The 18220-nt window shown below is 35.5% G+C and overlaps 1 protein-coding gene across 9 annotated transcripts in view; it reads right to left on the bottom strand.

The window, feature by feature from the left end:
• The window catches only part of ABCB1 (ATP binding cassette subfamily B member 1), a 64699-nt gene that overhangs the window by 23840 nt on the left and 22639 nt on the right, over positions 1-18220 (bottom strand). For all 9 annotated transcript variants that reach the window (XM_032991575.2, XM_032991577.2, XM_032991569.2 and 6 more), the window contains 11 exons: positions 17880-18027; positions 16466-16529; positions 11303-11494; positions 10411-10582; positions 9279-9403; positions 8345-8516; positions 6556-6669; positions 5485-5595; positions 2723-2848; positions 2332-2535; positions 1768-1938 (listed from right to left, as the gene is read on the bottom strand). In XM_032991575.2, coding sequence (XP_032847466.1) covers positions 1768-1938; positions 2332-2535; positions 2723-2848; positions 5485-5595; positions 6556-6669; positions 8345-8516; positions 9279-9403; positions 10411-10582; positions 11303-11494; positions 16466-16529; positions 17880-18027 — 1599 coding nt within the window. The remainder of the gene's footprint in view (positions 1-1767; positions 1939-2331; positions 2536-2722; positions 2849-5484; positions 5596-6555; positions 6670-8344; positions 8517-9278; positions 9404-10410; positions 10583-11302; positions 11495-16465; positions 16530-17879; positions 18028-18220) is intronic.

Genomic DNA, 18220 nt, shown 5'->3' with positions numbered 1-18220 from the left:
TTCATATTAGAAGTTGAATAAGACCTAAAGGAAACATTTAAATGGTTCACAGAAAAATATAACTTTTAAAAAAATTTTAAAATCAGATTTCAATTAGTACCTTAAAAGAGAAATACAATCTTTAGCTTGAAAATTAACATTAGAGACAATTTTTCACTGTGGTACATAAACCCATCAAATTTTGATCACAAATATCTAAATGAAATTATCAATATTTAAATTTTAGAAAGTTACAATGTTAACCTTAAAATTTTAAAAATGCTAAAACTTTTTATATTTAAGCCCACGGTTGTTCATCTAAACCTTAAAATCTGTGAAAGATAGTTTATACTCAGAAGAATTAGAAAATACTTCACACTGCCAGTTTAAAAATTTCAGTGTTTTAAGCTTTAAGTCATGGCTGACTTCACTAAATATAAAGTTCTCTTCAATTTCATGTGAAATACATTTCAACTAACTACCTATCTTGGGATATTCATAATCCTGTTGCACATAATGTATCAAATGTCACAGCTTGCCATTTTATACCAGGCTGTATTAAAATGGTCAAGCAACTTTTAGTTTAAATAATCAAAATAATGATCCCAAGCAGTGGAATTTTGTTGGTACCTGGATAGAGTTCATCTTCAGTGATGACCCTTAAGGATCCCTATTGGGACCCATATTATAAAATATCTTCATCATTGACATAGATAAATGGGATTGAGTGCACACTCAGCTAGTTTGTGGATGACACCAAGCTGAGTGGTGCAATTGGTTCACTTGAGGGAAGGGATGGCATCCAGAGGGACTTGACAGGCTTGAGAGATGGGCCCATGTGAAACTCATAAAGCTCAACAAGGCCAACTGCAAGGTCCTGCATTCGGGTCAGGGCAATCCTTAATATCAATACAGACTGGGGGATGAATGGATTGAGAGCAGCCCTGCAGAAAAGGGCTTGAAAATACCGGTGGATGAAAAATTGGAAGTGAGTTGACAACGTGCACTTGCAGCCCAGAAGGCCAGTCATATCCTGGGTTGCATAAAAAGAAGTATGACCAGAAGGTCAAGGGAGGTGATCCTCCCCTTCTACTCCACTCTGGTGAGAGCACTTGGAGTATTGTGTCCAGCTCTGGAGCACTCACTACAAGAAAAACACGGACCTGTTAGAGCAGGTCCTGAGGAGGGCCACAAAAACAATCATAGAGCTGAAAGACCTCTCCTACGAAGAAAGCATGAGAGAGTTAGGGTTGTTGGAGTTGAGCAACCTGATCTAGTGAAAGATGTCTCCACGCATGGCAGAGGGGTTCAGATAGATTGGCTATTTTTTTCAACCATCAAGGTGGTTTAGAAGTTATATCTAGTTGGCAGGTTCTGAATTACTTTGCTGGGTGTTAATAAGATCATATCCCACATGGATCCCCAAACTCGCTTGAGAATATTTAGCTCTTAGCTCGTGTTGAGCTCTCCATTGCTCCAAAGACTAAAGCTTGTTTGGGAACGTCTGCTGCAGTTCAGTCCTATCCATAACATCATTAACTGAATTTCATGGGCACTTGCAAAAACACTTCACCACTGGGCAGTCTGCCTGACTTGATATAGCTAGTGCTGACAAACTCCAAACCAGATTTTTAATGTATTTATTTTTCAAAACACTTCACTATTCATCCCCATTTAGAGCTCCCAGTCTTTCCATGAACAGAGAGTATTTGCAAAATTCAGGCTTACTTTAGACTTTTTAGGGGTCTCCCTTTCTTGCAGCTCTTTAAACAAAGGAGCAATACTGACCTTGTCCAGTGCTGCCTGCACAACTGATTCACTCTCAGTGTCCAAAGCTGACGTTGCTTCATCAAGCAGAAGTATTTTAGGATTGCGAACCAGAGCTCGGGCAATTGCTATTCTTTGCTTCTGGCCTCCGCTCAGCTGTGCCCCTCTTTCTCCAACCATGGTTTCAAACTTCTACAAGACAACCACACACATTTCCACAACACTCAGTAGCACAGTCCTTTCACCAAAGAAAGGCAGGGTAAAGAAAAGGCACATCAGTGTTAGTAACCCAGTCAGCGTCTTGTCCTTCCTCTGCAACACTAGAGGGCAAACACCCACTTGGATATACCTGCCTAATCATTTGTGTCCCTGGAATTCTAATGGTTCTCCAAATGCTCATCAAGTCATGACCTAAAAATTTAAAATTAACGTTATTCTCAGAAGTTATGAGGAAGCTCTGCATAGCTCTGCCCATTCACAGATCCAGGGATAGCTTCCTCTGTTTATGAGAAACCCTTCCAAGGAACTAGTTGACACAAGACAGTTCAGGAGAAATTATTTCAGCAGGACAGCTGATTTGCTTACATTGGGTAGCTTCATGATGAAGTCATAAGCATTCGCTTCCTTGGTAGCTTTTTCAATCTCTTCCATGGTGACACCCTCACGGCCATAACGAATGTTTTCTGCAATGGTAGTAGCAAATAGCACGGGCTCCTGGTTCACAACACCAATAATCTCTCGCAGATACCTTACGTTTAAAGTCTTAATGTCCTGTCCATCAATGGTGACCTAGACAAAAGGAAGCAGACAAAAACTCTTTACTGAGTGTTTTGGTCAAGGAACCTCTCTCTCCAGGCTGGCACATGCCTTTTTAGGGGAGACTTTACCGCGTCATTGGAACAAGGGCAGTGAGACCAGAACCAGACTTCCAACAACTGTGACACACGGAGCAGTCATCTCACTTGCAGTAACTTACCGTGCCTTCCTTGGGATCGTAAAACCTCTGGATGAGCTGAACAGTTGTACTTTTCCCACAGCCGCTGCCACCGACCAGAGCCACTGTCTGGCCACAACTAACCTTGAGATTCAAGCCTTTCAGTATCTGTTCATGTAAGAAAGGTAAGCAAAAATGTCAAAATGTCAGTGTAAATTTGAAGAACCAACAATAAAATATCCCTCATACTTATAGCAGAATCTGGTACAAAATAAAATTTACAAATATGTGAGTTTAAATTTTGGACAACTAATGACTTCAGCTTTTCTTCGTATTTACATCACAATTGATCCAATATCAATGTATTATACAACATGCTTCACAATTACCCATATTATGAACCAGTTCATATGACAAAATAATAAAAATGTGATTACTACTCATAACTAAAATATAACATAGAAACAGTATGATTCAATATTTCTGTATTATTTTGCCTCACCTTTTTCTTTAATGTACCATGTAAACTACAGTAAAAGTCACGGTTAAAAGTGACAGAATGTTCTCTACATTGTTTTGGCGGGAAAGTATCCTTAATTTTTCCCCTTTTGATTGGAACTGCTCCTGGGGCTTCTTTACAATGGTGACATTTAATTGTACCATATATAACCATGTTGTACTAGTCAGCATAAAATGTAGCATTTCACAACCATGGAAGATACAAAGTTTTCCCTTCCTTGGGACTCTTACAAAGGGTAAATGTAGTTCTTTGATGCCATGTAACTGCTCTGTCATTTGCGCTTTTTTTTTTTTTTTTTTTTTTTTCCCAAGAATATAACCTGTATTGGCCTGTATAGTGGGATTGGAGAGCAGACACACAGTTAGCATGTCCATGACATGCATATTTAATTTTGGCCACCTTAACCTGCTTGCCTGAGTAGTAAGAAGATACAACAATAGGAAAGAAGAAATAAAGTGGTTTTGTTTCTACTTTACATGACAAAATGTGTACAGGAGCCTGTACAGCTTTCACTACTTTGTACAACTTCTGTGGTTGTAAATGCATATTGAAATAGAGAAAATCATGTTTTTTGATAATTAATCTTCTAGAAGAACTAGGCTACAATGAACTATTCATACCTGAATGTCAGCATCTGCATCATGGCTAAGGGCATTTTTCCATTCTAAATGCTCCAATCTGTTCCAATACTCTCCCAATACACTCCCCAATACCTTGCAGCCCTGTGCCCTTGTCACCGTCTCTTTCTGTCTAAATTTCTACTACTGCTGCCTCTTCACCTTTAGTACCAATATCTGTGAACTTTACAAGCGAAATATATCTCACTGTTTAGGAACAAGAGTAATAGGCAGATCATAACTTTTAGGTTGTTTTATTTTGCTATAATATTTTTGTATCAAAAGAAGAAGCCCAACATAATAATAACAGTTGAAAATTTATGAAGCAGCCTTATTTAATCTTCTGGCCATAATGCTATAGGTAATTTAGTCTATAGACCTTGTATAGAATAACTCAAACAAATACAATGTAAATAAAGTAGCAAATAGAAGTTGATCTAAAACCTGTGGATTACCACTTATTTCAGTGGACTATTGATCAGAATATTTGTTCTATAGCAAAATACAATCCATAATTAATTCAATTGAGGCTGTTTCTGACAACTTAAAGCAAACAGAGAAGAGAAAGTAAAGACAGCAAATAAACCAGTTAGTGAGAAGTAACTTGCAGTCTTCATCATGCCTGTCAGTTACTTTGCTGAAATTAATCCTGTTGAAAATGAGTTAACTTGAAAGTTAGGTAGATTAAATTTAGGCAGAAATTAACTACCCTGAGTTATTTGACCACCTCATTTTTCTCTTTACTATAATTTATGAAATACTTATTAAATGTTTGATGTAGCCTTAACTTCCTATAATTATAATCTCTGAAACTATGTGGGAGAAATCTCCATTCATCTCATACCTCTATAAATTTATAAAATAATCCACTGAGATCAATAGTTGTCTTTTCATGTATATTTCTATATGAAGAAAAATCAAGCACATTCACTTCATTAATTTTCTTGATAGAAGGAAAAGCTGAAATTTTAAATATATTTATAAGTAAAAATGGCTTAAAAAGAAAGCTCTGTGTTTTTCCTTTCTGCCTATAAAAATAAGAAAGATCCCTTTATCAAGATGAGTGATTTTCCTTCAAGGTAGGGAAGGAAATCGTTACATAGTGCAAAGACACTCTTATTGAAAATATTTTCAGAAATCATCCAAATGCCTTTCACCTCCACTGCATTAAGACTCTGGATTTATGACAGTGTTTTAAAAAACAAACTTTTTCTCTGTTAGACAGGCAAATACAGATTCTGATCTCTGTTTCATATATAACAAGTCCTTGCTGGATCTGCTTTCTTTAACTGATTGAGATGTGGTTTTAACAGAGCTGCATTGCAGGCACATTTGAAACCCACTTTTGCATTATTATTACTATACACAAACACTTGTGTTAGAAGCGTAAATTTAGAATATGGTAGCAATAAATCTTTAAGTCTTATTGCATAGCCATGCTGTCTTTAGCTTTAAACAGAAAATGATTCAGAAAACTTAACATGTTTAGCTAAGGTGTAAATAATTCTAGCTAAAATCACTGTGGTGGCAAGGTAGCTTTTATATAAATTAGAAAATCAATTTGGAATTGTTATACTTTCAACAAAATTTTATTTATTTGACTTTTTTTTCCTGACAAATGATCCACATATTCAACTGTAATGTCTATAAAGTTTCACTTACAGTACCTCAACATCTGGTCTGGATGGATAATTGAAGTAAACATTTTGGAATTCCAAGTTTCCTTTAATGTGGTCTGGTCTGTAACCCGTTTCTGAATAACTGTCAATTTGAGGTTCCTGTGCAAAATAAAATAAAGTTAAAGAAACCCCTTATTTCCTGATGATTCTTTTCAAAGAGAAGTCCTAGAGTGCACCATTATTCTGCAGAGATATTAAATGTAATTTCAAGGTAATTTAGGTGAGATTTCTGAAACATGTAAATTGCATGATATTTTGCTTCCTCATTACTATATTGATGATCTGCTCATGCAAGAATACTTTTATAATTTCTCCATTTAAGCTTTTGGATGAATTTAGTGCATTGTCTTTAAGACTGTACCCACAGCTAGCCATAATTTGAGATTAATTTCACTGCTGGATAATTAACCTGAAAAAATAATCTCTAATGAGTTGTTCATACACTGTTCATTTATAGCTTTGTCCTTTCTGCTGAAACAATTTGTGTGAGAAAGAACCAATCCACTGACCACTGAGCGGAAACAGAGTTCTTAATTATCACTGTTTGAAGCATATCTTAATGATAATACAAAACATGCAATTTCATTTCATAGAGCTTCATTAGCTAGTGAAATCACAGCTTCCCTGATTTCAGACTCTTGGTGATTGAAGTACATATCCAGGTTACCAGGTTCTGTTTTATTCATTTGCTTGCACTCACGCTACTGGTGGTGCCACTGATATCTTGAAACCTATGCTCATGTACCTACATCAGTTGTAATCACCTATCTATATAGCACCATAGACGTGCCCTTCATGATAAAAACATTAGAGGATACCTCCAACACCAAGTGATTCAAAGATCCAGTACTTTTACCTTTGAATTAAGGACTGATAACTCTAGAGGACAAAGAGGAACTGAGAAATAATTGCGCATTCTACCTGCTTTTATATTTATATTTCTGCTTACTTTACACATTTGTATTTACTCTTACTAATCTGATATCTATAAATAGTGCCGGTACTTTAAATATAATGGTTTCTCAGCTTTTAAATGAGAGTGAGGGCAAAGATACTTACATTGTCTATGATATTAAAGATTGTATAGGCAGCTCCTCTTGCACTAGCAAATGCTTCTATGCTTGGAGCAGTTTGTCCAATACTGAAAGCTCCAATCAATACAGAGAAAAAGACCTGAAAGAAATGTTTATGGTGACACATATCAATTCTTATTTAAGCAGAGAATTACATGTATTTATTTACATTAGATATCTTTGGGTCAGGAGGCTACATGTGTATTAACAGAAGCTTAAGGAACCTAGAATTAAAGAAAAAATTAAAGGGTCTCTCTTGAACAAACAATAACATTAAGAAAAGGCCTTTTTAAGATTCACCCGAGAACTGAGTCCATGTACAATGCGAGTGTTGCAAACATACTGATAAGAAGTGAAAAAGTGACTGAGACAAGCAAAATCTATGCAAAAAAAATGGATAATTATACTCAGTGTCTCGGGATTTATTGTACTAATTCATTCTTTGACAAAAGATGTTCCAAAGACCAGAAAGTATATTGCATATATGCCAAAGACAGATATGCAAAGCACTATCTTTCTGCTTTCAAAGGGACAGTGAAATAGAAGCATATAAATCCAACTTCTCCATCACAGAGTAATAAAGGGTCCCTCTGTTGGAATGAAAGTGAGTGAATGCAAGCAAACATGAAAAAATAGAAAAAGAAAAAATACATTATTTTCTCAGAGAAACATAGTTTATTGCTTTCAACTAGTATCTAAACAAAAGTAATAAAACCACACTGCTCAAACAGAAATCATAATAACAGCAACAGTATGTCAGAGCAAAGGTCCATCACACCCATCATCTCTTATCCAATAGCAGTTATTCACAGATGTGTTACATAATAAGGCAACACCCTCCTGTTCATGTTACAGAAACACCAATCCAATGGACTAAAAAACAGACAACAGAAATTGAAAATGCTTTGAACTGAAAAAACTACACACAAGGGCAAGAACCTCACTGAGATGTTCTGTATGCGAGCCTGACTTTAAAAAAAAAAAAAAAAAAAAAGACAAGACAGGTTCAAAAGAGCCAACAACACATATCAGAGTCATTTCCCGCAAACTTCATAAATAAAACATGTAGTTTAAAAAAGATATAAATATATATATATGGTCTCCTGGTTGGGTTTCACCATAGTTAACAAAGTTATTCTTCTTACCATATTTGTTTGGTATCTTATACAAAATTAGAATGGTTGCCACATCAAGAGAAGAATTTAAGTTATGACTTATGAGTTATGGTTTTCTTCTTTTGGTTAGATGGTGACATATTTCCTGGTCACAAGTATATTTCTCTCCCCCTTGATTTCTAAAAATACTGAGAAGTGATTCCAAGCTCTTACAGTGCAAAATATAAGAAAAGTATCAATAAAATGTTCTCCTTAGACCATACAACAGCTAAAAAAAAAAGTATTTGCTTCTGCATCCTAAAAAGATATTCAGCCCTACAATTCTGAAAACAAATAGCAACTAGGAAGAGTACTGTATTTCAGTTTTTAATTGAACTACTTCTATATCATCTTATGGATGTCAGATCTTATGGAAGTCATAAAAGATGTAGAAGGAGTTTAAAATTATGTATGCTTTATTTGGCTTGATATAGATTTTGAGATACAATAGAAACAACATGTAGACTTTTCTGGTGAGAACCTTTTTGCTAAGAATGGATGCTATTTTGCTGATTTTGGCACATAATTCTTATTAAACTCAAGTAAGTTCCCAATATACACTTTAATGTATTTTCTTTAGTATTTTTCATTATTATTGGGAATTTGCTCATTAATACTTACTGTAAGAACTTTGCCAATAGTGTAATCATCAGTTAAGACCAAGGTGGTTCCATACCAGAAGGCCAGTGCATATGATGCATATATCAGTAAGAAAGCAGCACCTATAGATATATTAGCTGTAATAGCCTTTTTTATTCCAATCTGTTTAGCATCTTCTAAATTTTTATGGTATCTGAAAGAAAGATATAAATTCAAAATAGACTCAGACTTGTACCATGGCACACAGCACCAAACACTCTATGGATGAATTAGAAAAAGAACACTCACAAAGTGCAAGATATATGAAATATATAGCCCTAAGACTCTACAAAGGTAAGCCTAGTAGTCAGGCAGAGACTTTAAGTTAACTCCTAAAAAGGCCAGCATCAGTCAACCTGGTATATAGAAAAAAAAAGGGCATTGCAGTTCAGGGACTGGCATTCAAGTTCCTTAAATAACCTTGCAGGTCAGTGAACTTTGATCATGAGCCATTCATGACAGGTTTTGAGATTGTAATTGTTAGCTTGAGATAAAAGGTTAAAATATCACAAGAATTATGTTTTACAGAAGAGTGGAAATTGAGATATTGGTTATTACTACCTTCACAACAACTACTGAGTAATCAGATTACCAAGCATACCGTCATCTCTTCTCATGGCAGGGACTTTTTTTCTGTCTAAAGATCTCACTGTGTGATGTTTAAAGTATTCTGTGCACTTTCTAGAGTAGAGACAATATATCAATTTATTTTGTGATTTTCTAGAAAAATAGCTAGTTGTCTTTCAACATGTAGTGAAACTTTTAATAGCCTGTAACAGACGATTCCCCATTACCTAAAAGCAGGAAGCACAAGACTTGTTTTGACAGACTTTCAACAGCAAAGACACAAGAAAATTTCAAACCATCTGAAATGACTAGTTTAAAATCAGCTGATGAAAGCAAACATTGCTCTTACCTTTTAATTTCTTTTTCCTGTCCTCCAAAAGCTATTACAGTACGGACGGCTGCTAGAACTTCCTCTGCAACAGCACCTGCTTTTGCATATGCAGCTTGTTCTTTGTCAGTGAAAGCAGAGAGAACCTAATACAGGATCAAATATTTTGGCTTAAGAAAACCAGAATGAGCTCAAGCACTTTATAATGGCTTTTACCACAGTTACTTTCTTCCTATATGAATCCTTTTGATTATATTATGTATGGGTGCAGAAAGCTCAATATCAAAATCCTCGAGTAGATTAAGAATTCAATCAAGTGATTCAATATTACCCATTCTCAACAACTAAGGGCTGGATTTTCCACTCTATTTTCACCCAGTGCAGGAGATTAGATGATTTCTCATAGGGAGCTGGTGTGATTCTCCCTGGGTAGATCTCCTCAGCTCATTCTCATCTCTGGCTACCTTAGCTAGAGGGCTCTACAGTTTACATTAATTGGCCACAGACCATGAAGACTCTTAGCTGGTAGACACATGTAGCACATGCTTTTCTACTACCTTTTCTACAATATATTCGTTGAAGATAGAGAAAGCTTATATGATCTTTGAAATGTAAGGGAAATAAAATAGTATAGAAATATGAAGGCTTCCAAACTACTAGTGCAAGTCACTCCAATCCCATGGTAATTTAGTACTTCTCTCACTAAGTCTGTCTAAAATTTCTTATCAAAGCTGTTAACAACTCTGAAAAGAAACTCTGTGTCTGAGACCAAGACTTGGTCTAATTTATTCACTTATTTTTCAGGAGGTGCAACGATTCCTTTCAACAGAACAAGTACTCCTGTGGATGAAGTTTAACGGTTAAAGATGTGGATTCTATTATATATCTTGCTTCCTTTTCTACAGAAAAATATGCTATACTGGCAGAAGCAGCTTCAAATCAAACAAATTTGTCCAATTTATGGGAATTATAATATTCAAACTACATGAGGGTACTTATATACAGTTTAGCTAAGAGTTTATATACATAGATGTTGTCTAAAGCTATAATTGTTTTAAGCAGTACATTTGAACAGTAAGAATTACACATATGCAGATATATTTCATTATCTCTTATTAATACAAAACCTGACACTGAATGTATATTAACCTACCTTTGCCCAGAGGGCTGCTGAAAGTCCCAGGACAGGACTGACTGCTAGTATTACGAGGGTTAACTTCCAACCTCTTATGAGACCAACAATAAATCCTGTTATAAATGTTGTTACTGCTTGAACAAGCAATCCAATTTTGTCACCTATTCCTTCATTAATCTTGGAGACATCACTGAAAAACAAATTACATGCAGACAGGAAGGAAAATGTAGAAAGCACAAGAAAGCTTTTCAGTTTTGTTACATGGATGTCTGTGTAGAGAACAATCTTTACTCAATTACTTTCAAACAATAGTTTGCTTCAAGATAAAGCACTGTAGAGTTTGGTCAAGGAAAATGTCCTATTTCTTGTGAAAATGTAATGCTATAAACCTCTTTTTGTCTGAAAAGGTTGAAATTCTGCCTATAGTGCAAAGTTACTCTCACTTTCTTAATTCTGAATTTTTTATTTGTTTGGAAACTGGGATATCTGGAAAGAAAGGATAAATCCTTTCATGTAGGCAAAGAGAAGGGAAGAGCTTGTCATGCAGTTAAAGCTGTTCACACTGCTGGGGTAGGTTGGCACCTTATTCAGTCCTCAGTGGGCACAAAAATTAACTGTTTTCTCATCATGGTGGGTAATCTCATATGCTAGGTTTTAGTCACCCTCAGAATTAAAGGGAATTTATCAAAATGCTTTTCTGACATCCTTGTGACAGTCCAGTATCAGAAGTATTAGAAGTCCAGTCTCTGGGACTCTCCATGAGAAAATTTGAAAATTTAATCTGACAATGAAATAATTCAATTTAATTTCAGAATGAAATAATTAAATTTAAAAATAAAAATTATAAAAATTGTAAATCATACAAGCTTACTAAGATAAAAAAACATTGGGAAATGTATAGTATACTTACTCTAGAAGACGAGTGTTAAGTTCTCCTGCATCATTTACGTCAAACCATCCAATTTCCTGTCTCATAATTGCATGAAAAAAGTTTTCTCTAATTTTTCTTATTTGCCGGCCTGCTGCTAGGGTCCAAAATGAAGTTTGGATGTAAGCAGCAAGAAGAACACCAGCTGCTATTGCAGAATAGTAGTATGCATATCTGGAAGAAGAAGAAGGAAAAAAATTATTCTCTGTAATTGGTTTTAATTACCTTCATGCTTACTTCTTCTGTTTCAGACATGAATTAGAGTTTTACTAGAGTTTATGTTTCTCTGTAAAACTTACAAAGTTTTCTATGAGTAGTATTTAATATCAGTTTTCAGATATGCAATAAATAAAATGAAGCTATTGTTAGATAGGAATCACTTTTTGTCAATATAGCATCTGTTTTCTCATGAGATTATTTTAGAACTATATTTCAGATAAAGTACCCTTTTCACTTAATTGTGTCATTTCCAAAGACTCCATAACATTCTTGTTTTAACACATATAGACAGACCTAATCATATATACCCATATTGCACACACACATTTACACCACACAACATGCCTGTCTACAAATATACATACACTATATATATATATATATGCATGAATGCTGTAAATATTTCCCCATTTGAGAATGCAGCATTACTATATATATATATATATTGCAAGCAAATGCCATTAGATCAAATATTCTTTTGGTCTCTATTTTATTCAAGACTGATATTTTACTTAATTCAGTTAGGTGCAATGAGCAGGATGTCAAATTAAAACCAAGGAGTGTGTGAACCACTGTACTTCTCAAAGTGGAACTGAATTTGAGCCAGTTTTAAATGGTTCAAACAGAATCAAATCAGATTTTATTTGATTCAGAACTGACATCAGAATCAGTTACAGGTGAACTTAAACCAGAACTAAACCAAAAAATGTAACTGAACTGATTTCCTGTTTGTAAAACATGACTGAAAACAATGGCTAGATATTTGTGGTATATATTGCATGTAAGACTACTGCATCTATATAAAAGTAATTTTATATAATCTGCAAAAAGCTTTAAAACTCTTAGGACTTTCACTCACGTGTAGTAAGTTACACATACTGATTCTTTAGAACTGTAGCATGTAACCTGTCAGGAGCAAAATGCAGGAAACTGTGTGCAAATGCTCTGCTCAGAAAAGGAGAGAATGGCTTTATAGATTAAACTTTTCAAATTTTAATCCAGTCTTTTTTGCGTCCAAGACACTGTACAGTTTAGTCGGGAATTTTGGAACTATACTCATTACGAAATGAACTTTATCTAAACTCTTTAATAAAACTGTGTTAATGTCTAACTGAATGCCGGTTAGTTGAATATTGACCTTGATCACCTTCAACTCCATTAAAACTCTACACAGAAACTACCATAATAAAACCAAGAACACTGCTTCAACATTCAGCAGTAATTACTTTAGACAATTACTTTAAGATGTTACATCACATCAAATAATTGTTTTATGCTTGGACTTTGTTTCATGACAAATTGTATCAAAAGGGATTGATATCTTTGCCAGATTCCATGCTGATGAAATATATTCTGTAAATCCACTGCTGAAACTTAACAGAGAGTAAATGCTCACTGCATTGTAAAATAATGGTTCTTTTTCTTTTGAGAAATAGTTGGGTTTTAGGCAAACTGTTGTTTGAGTAACAAACACAACCAAGTCCACATATATAGTTCAGTACTTGAACACACCTGTGTGAGAACTTTGTCCCTGTAAACAGCTTTTGTTATTAATTGACCTGCTGGCAGACGTTCTTAGAGGAACGAGAGGTGAGTACAAACAGCTGCTTCTTCAAACAGGTGAACTCAGGAATCTCGAAACTTTAGAAAAGAGAACCTATTCCTGTGCTGCTAATAAGTAATACATTCCTTACTCAACAGTTTGTTTCTAGAGAGAAACTTGGGCTGCTTTTTATTCATACTTGTGCTTTCAGAGTTAATGTCTAAAAGACAAGGTGGCATGCATGATATCTGTGGTGGGTTGACCATGGATAGATGCCAGGTGCCCACCAAAGCTGCCCTATCACTCGCCCTCCTCAGCTGGACAGGGGAGAGAAAAATATAGCAAAAAATCTCTCAGGTCAAGATGAGGACAAAGAGAGTTCTTTTACCAATTATGTCATGGGCAAGACAGACTTGACTTGGGAAAAAAAATAATTATTACCCATCAAATCAGAATAGGATAATGAGAAAAACAAATCTTAAAAACACCTTCCCCCACCCCTCCCTTCTTCCCAGGCTCAACTTTACTCCTGATTTTCTCTACCTCCTCCCCTACAGTGGTGAAAGGGGGATGGGGAATGGGAGTTGTGGTCAGTTCATCACATGTTGCTTCTGCTGCTCCTTTCTCCTCAGGGGGAGGACTCCTCCCCCACTCCAGAATGGGGTCCCCTCCCATGGGAGACAGCTCTCTATTAACTTCTCCAACTTGACTCCTTCCCACGGGCTACAGTTCTTCATAAACTGCTCCAGTGTGGATCCCTTCCACAGGGTCACAAGTCTTGCCAGCAAACCTGCCCCAGTGTGGGCTCCTCTCTCCATGGGTCCACAGGTCCTGCCAGGAGCTTGCTCCAGCGTGGGTTTCCAAGGGGGTCACAGCTTCCTTCATCCACATGCTCTGGTGTGGGGTCCTTCACAGGCTGCAGGTGGAGATCTGCTCCATCATGGACCTCCATGGGCTGCAGGGGCACAGACTGCCTCACCTTGGTCTTCATCACAGGCTGCAGGGGAATCTCTGCTCCAGCTCCTGGAGTACCACCCCCCTTCACTGACCTCGGTGCCTGCAGAGTTGTTTCTCTCCCATATTCTCACTCCTCCCTCTGGCTGCAGTTTCTATTGTGAAGAGTTTTTTCCCCCTTCTTAAATATGTTATCTCAGACACGTTACCACCATCACTGCTGAACTCAGCCTTGTCCAGTGGCGGGTCTGTCTTGAACCTTCTCTTGGACCTCTCTGAAGACCATCTCTTAGGGTCATGAGAACAGGCAGTTCTCAACATTTAGATGTTGATGTAGATCTATACTTACATTTATAATTTCTTTGTGTCAGCTTGTCTGTTTTCCTGTACTCTTTGTTATTTAAGCAGTACTGACTCCTTGACAATAGCCCACTGAGGAAAATGCGAGGATTCCTATTGGTTTTAGTTGAAATGGTGTGATATGAGTTCAGAGATTAAAAGGACCCCAAACCATTAATCAAAAATAATTCTGATTGATTGTTGGTCTAAAAAACTTATAAATGAAACACTGATTTACACACCACTCTTATTATAAGAGTTATAGTTATAAGAGTCAGTAATACCTTCCATAAATGTAGCACATCCTGCTCTTAAAATACAGGTTAGATATGCTTGAGTAGAATTGAGTAGGGAAAAAAAAAAAAAAAAAAGAAAATATATTGACTTTAAAGCTGTGCCATTACTTTCATTTCAAAGAGGAGATGAAAACACTAACACAAATATCTTTAAAACTGAGAGAAATTAGTAACAGCTAGTGATACAGCTTTAAAGGCAATCCAACCATAAGAACAGCTACTAGAAAGAGATAATTAAACAAGTAGAAATATATAGTATAATTAACTGCCATAGAGAAAATAAATCAAGTATTTTCTACATTTGCAAGAATAACAGAACACTCAAATTCAGATGACCTAATTTTACATTTTAACAGGAATTGCTGTTTGTATGACACTTTATAAAACTATTGGACTTGTCAAAATGTATGCTGGAGACTAAGATCTTAGTGAGTTTCAGAAAAGGAATTCTATAATTGCATATGTACTAAGAACAACCATTTAAAAATTTTCTTTAGAATACACATAAGACAGAATTTTAAAATTTGTGCAACGAGACATCAGGTATTTACTAAACCTAGAACAGTTAGGGTAACTTCACCCTTGCACAAATTATTTTGTTCTGCAATGTTGCCTTCAAATCATTGGGCACAAGTATATTCTGCTGAAGGCGTGTATGCATTATTCGCATTCATGTCAGAGACTAACAGAAATGTTGCTAGAGCAAGAAGCTCTGTGTGTCCATACCCTCTTATAAAACATAATTGACAATTCACTGCCAGTTCATTCTCATTACATACAAGTTCTTCATTTCTAAGTAATAGCCTTTTCTAACTAGCTCTTGGTCATTTATTTTAGGGCAAATAAGATTTTTTTTTTTGGTGTAAATAGATTTTTTTTTAATTAGAAACTTAACTACTTAATCTAAATGATCTATAAGTTTACAGTCCACTGTTACCAGAAATTATAATGCACTTCAATATGAAACAGCAAGAGTTACTAGAGTGAATGGCTTATCTCCTCCTTCTCTTTAGAAAAGACAATTGCCTTGAAGATCAGATCAGCATTCCTGATATGTCAGATGTTTTTCAACACCTAATGAGGAACAGACTTTAACCTTGAAGAAAAGAAGCTGAAGTGGTACATGGAATTGCACGTGAACTTTAGATATCCTGCCTAAACTAAGTCTATAGACAGTGATTAATAAAGCCCGTTAACAAAACACATCTATTGGCAGCCGATGTTCCTGCTTATTTGACCTTTTCCTTATAAAGCTTTGAAGCAGAAGCACCTACTGACTATTGTCTTCTGCTATTGGCAGCTCTAGAATGTTAGATTTAAGGTTACATATAATATAACTCTAATTTTTCTGTAGACCATATAATTTAATTAAATTTGTTGCTTTGGCAGAAATTCTGCTTTTTATCAGTGAATCATTGTAGCTCAAGGAATTGAACGATGATAATTAATATAATTTTTTATCATAACAATTACTGTTTATAAATCCAGATGAAGAGAAGGAAGAATGAAGGAAAAGCAGATGGCATTGGTACACAGAGCACTCCTGAAAAGGGGGTGGGATGGATGAGAGCAAGAGATTACAGGGAAGTTGCTGGGAATGGCTGGGGATGTTCAAGAATCCTCCCCGTGACTCCAATAATCTCATGTGCAAATCCTTAGTTGCATGCATTATTCATTCGATCACTGCTTTTATATTGTTTAAAATATGAAAAACATCCGTGGAAGAAGAATGGCTTGACTAGAAATGTGTGCCTACATTAAAAAAAAGAAGCAGAAATATCAATTTCTAATTACCTTGTCATGTCTTCTTCCAGCTTGCCAAGAATAGCTGAAGAGGAATTCACTGCAGAAATGTTATCTTAGGAAAGTAGAAAAGAGTAAGTACTCTTAATAGAGCAAGTTTTAACAAATTTGTTTTCCTGCATGCTGTTCAGCTAATTCTGAGTTGCTACATCTCTTTTTGAATCATGTTGATTTTAATGAAAGGAGGAGTGACAATTACAGGCTTCTACCTATTCAAACATAATGATTATACTAATATAAGGTCAGTCATAACTCCACTGACTAAAAAACTACATTGGTGTAACTAGAGATTAAAAGGTCTTCCTGAGCATTCAATAAATACTCAGTTTGTTGTGTTGTTTTTTGTTTTTTTTTTTAAATAGGGCATTAGTGTCATGCCAAAACCCATTAAAAATACAGGTCTGGACACTGACAACAAATCAGTAACTGTAAATAGCTTAACCCATTATAAAAACATTGGCTATAACATTGCTGTTGGCCCTAAAACTTTACTGCCCCACATGAGAACTTAGTGACAAATGTTTTGAGAAGACTATAGCTGCATCATTTTGCATTTGCACCATAAAAATCTGACCAATTTACTGTACTTGAGAATGAGTAAATCATAAATTATTTGTTCTGATAAAGGCAGTATGCCCATGTTTCTGTTTTAGAGCAGCATAATAAGAAAAAACATGGATGCAGGACAGATGACAGTCACATATTTTATTTTTTTCTGCATAGACTTTTATTAAAATGTTTAATAAAATTTTATTAGATAATATTTCAGGCAACAAACCTGTTCATGAGTTTAACATCTAATGTGTGAGTTCAGAGGACAACGTAATCTGGTCTAGCTGTGAGTTGATACTGAAGTTACAGTATCTCACTCCTCCCTCTTGTATCCAGCAGTGCATGCCTGCTCTCCTTTGTGTTTGATTTCTTTCTTCTGATTCATCAAATAAGGCTATTCAACAAACTGATCCAAGAGAAAATTAGTACTTTTATTTTTGGTAGCAAATTTTCTGATGGATCTACTTACTGATCTGATTCACCTTGTGGACTATAATTGTCAGATTTGATGCAAGGGAATCAACAGGAACTCATGTGGAGAAGATAGAAAATCAGCCTCTTTCTATTTCTCACAGCCACAGTTAAACATGATTTGTTGAATGTGCAGTGTAGTGGATAATTTGGGAAAAAAAAAAAAAAAAAAAAAGACCAAAAAAAGTACTACTACAGAAATTAAGAGTTAGGAGCAAAAAAATTCCTCTATTACAATAAACACAGTAGTTATTAATTTGCATCATAGTACAGTAGCAAGATGGGGTGTCTGACATCAGTATCTCCTGTGAAAATGCTTGAATCTCCCTGGTTCTTTTCTACATATGAGCCATTGTTCACTTCATAGCAGATATATTCTTACCTGTAAAATTTGAGTCTCCAGAAGCAACAAAGCTATCAGTCATATCACCAAAAATTACCATTGCAATAGGGAGACTGCTTCCATGGGCTATTGCCAGGAGTGTGCCTAGTGTCATTAGTAATTTGTCTGACCAATTGGAGTATCGAAACTGTGGGTGAGAAGAAAATTTAATTCTGTGGTATTAGAATGCTAACACAACGTTACATGTACAAAGTCAAGAAAGTAGAGAAAAAGCTAACAATTGTACCCCTAATATTGCAAAACTACAACCTTATCTGATTAGAAATTAAGATGACGAAACAATTTACAAAACAAATGGAATTAATCCTTCTAATATAAGC

This window comes from Tyto alba, unplaced genomic scaffold, assembly GCF_018691265.1.
Source record: "Tyto alba isolate M040663 unplaced genomic scaffold, T.alba_DEE_v4.0 Super-Scaffold_38, whole genome shotgun sequence".
NCBI classification, from domain to species: domain Eukaryota; kingdom Metazoa; phylum Chordata; class Aves; order Strigiformes; family Tytonidae; genus Tyto; species Tyto alba.
The sequence above is the reverse complement of the archived record's forward strand: the minus strand, read 5'-3'. Positions and strand labels throughout refer to the sequence as shown.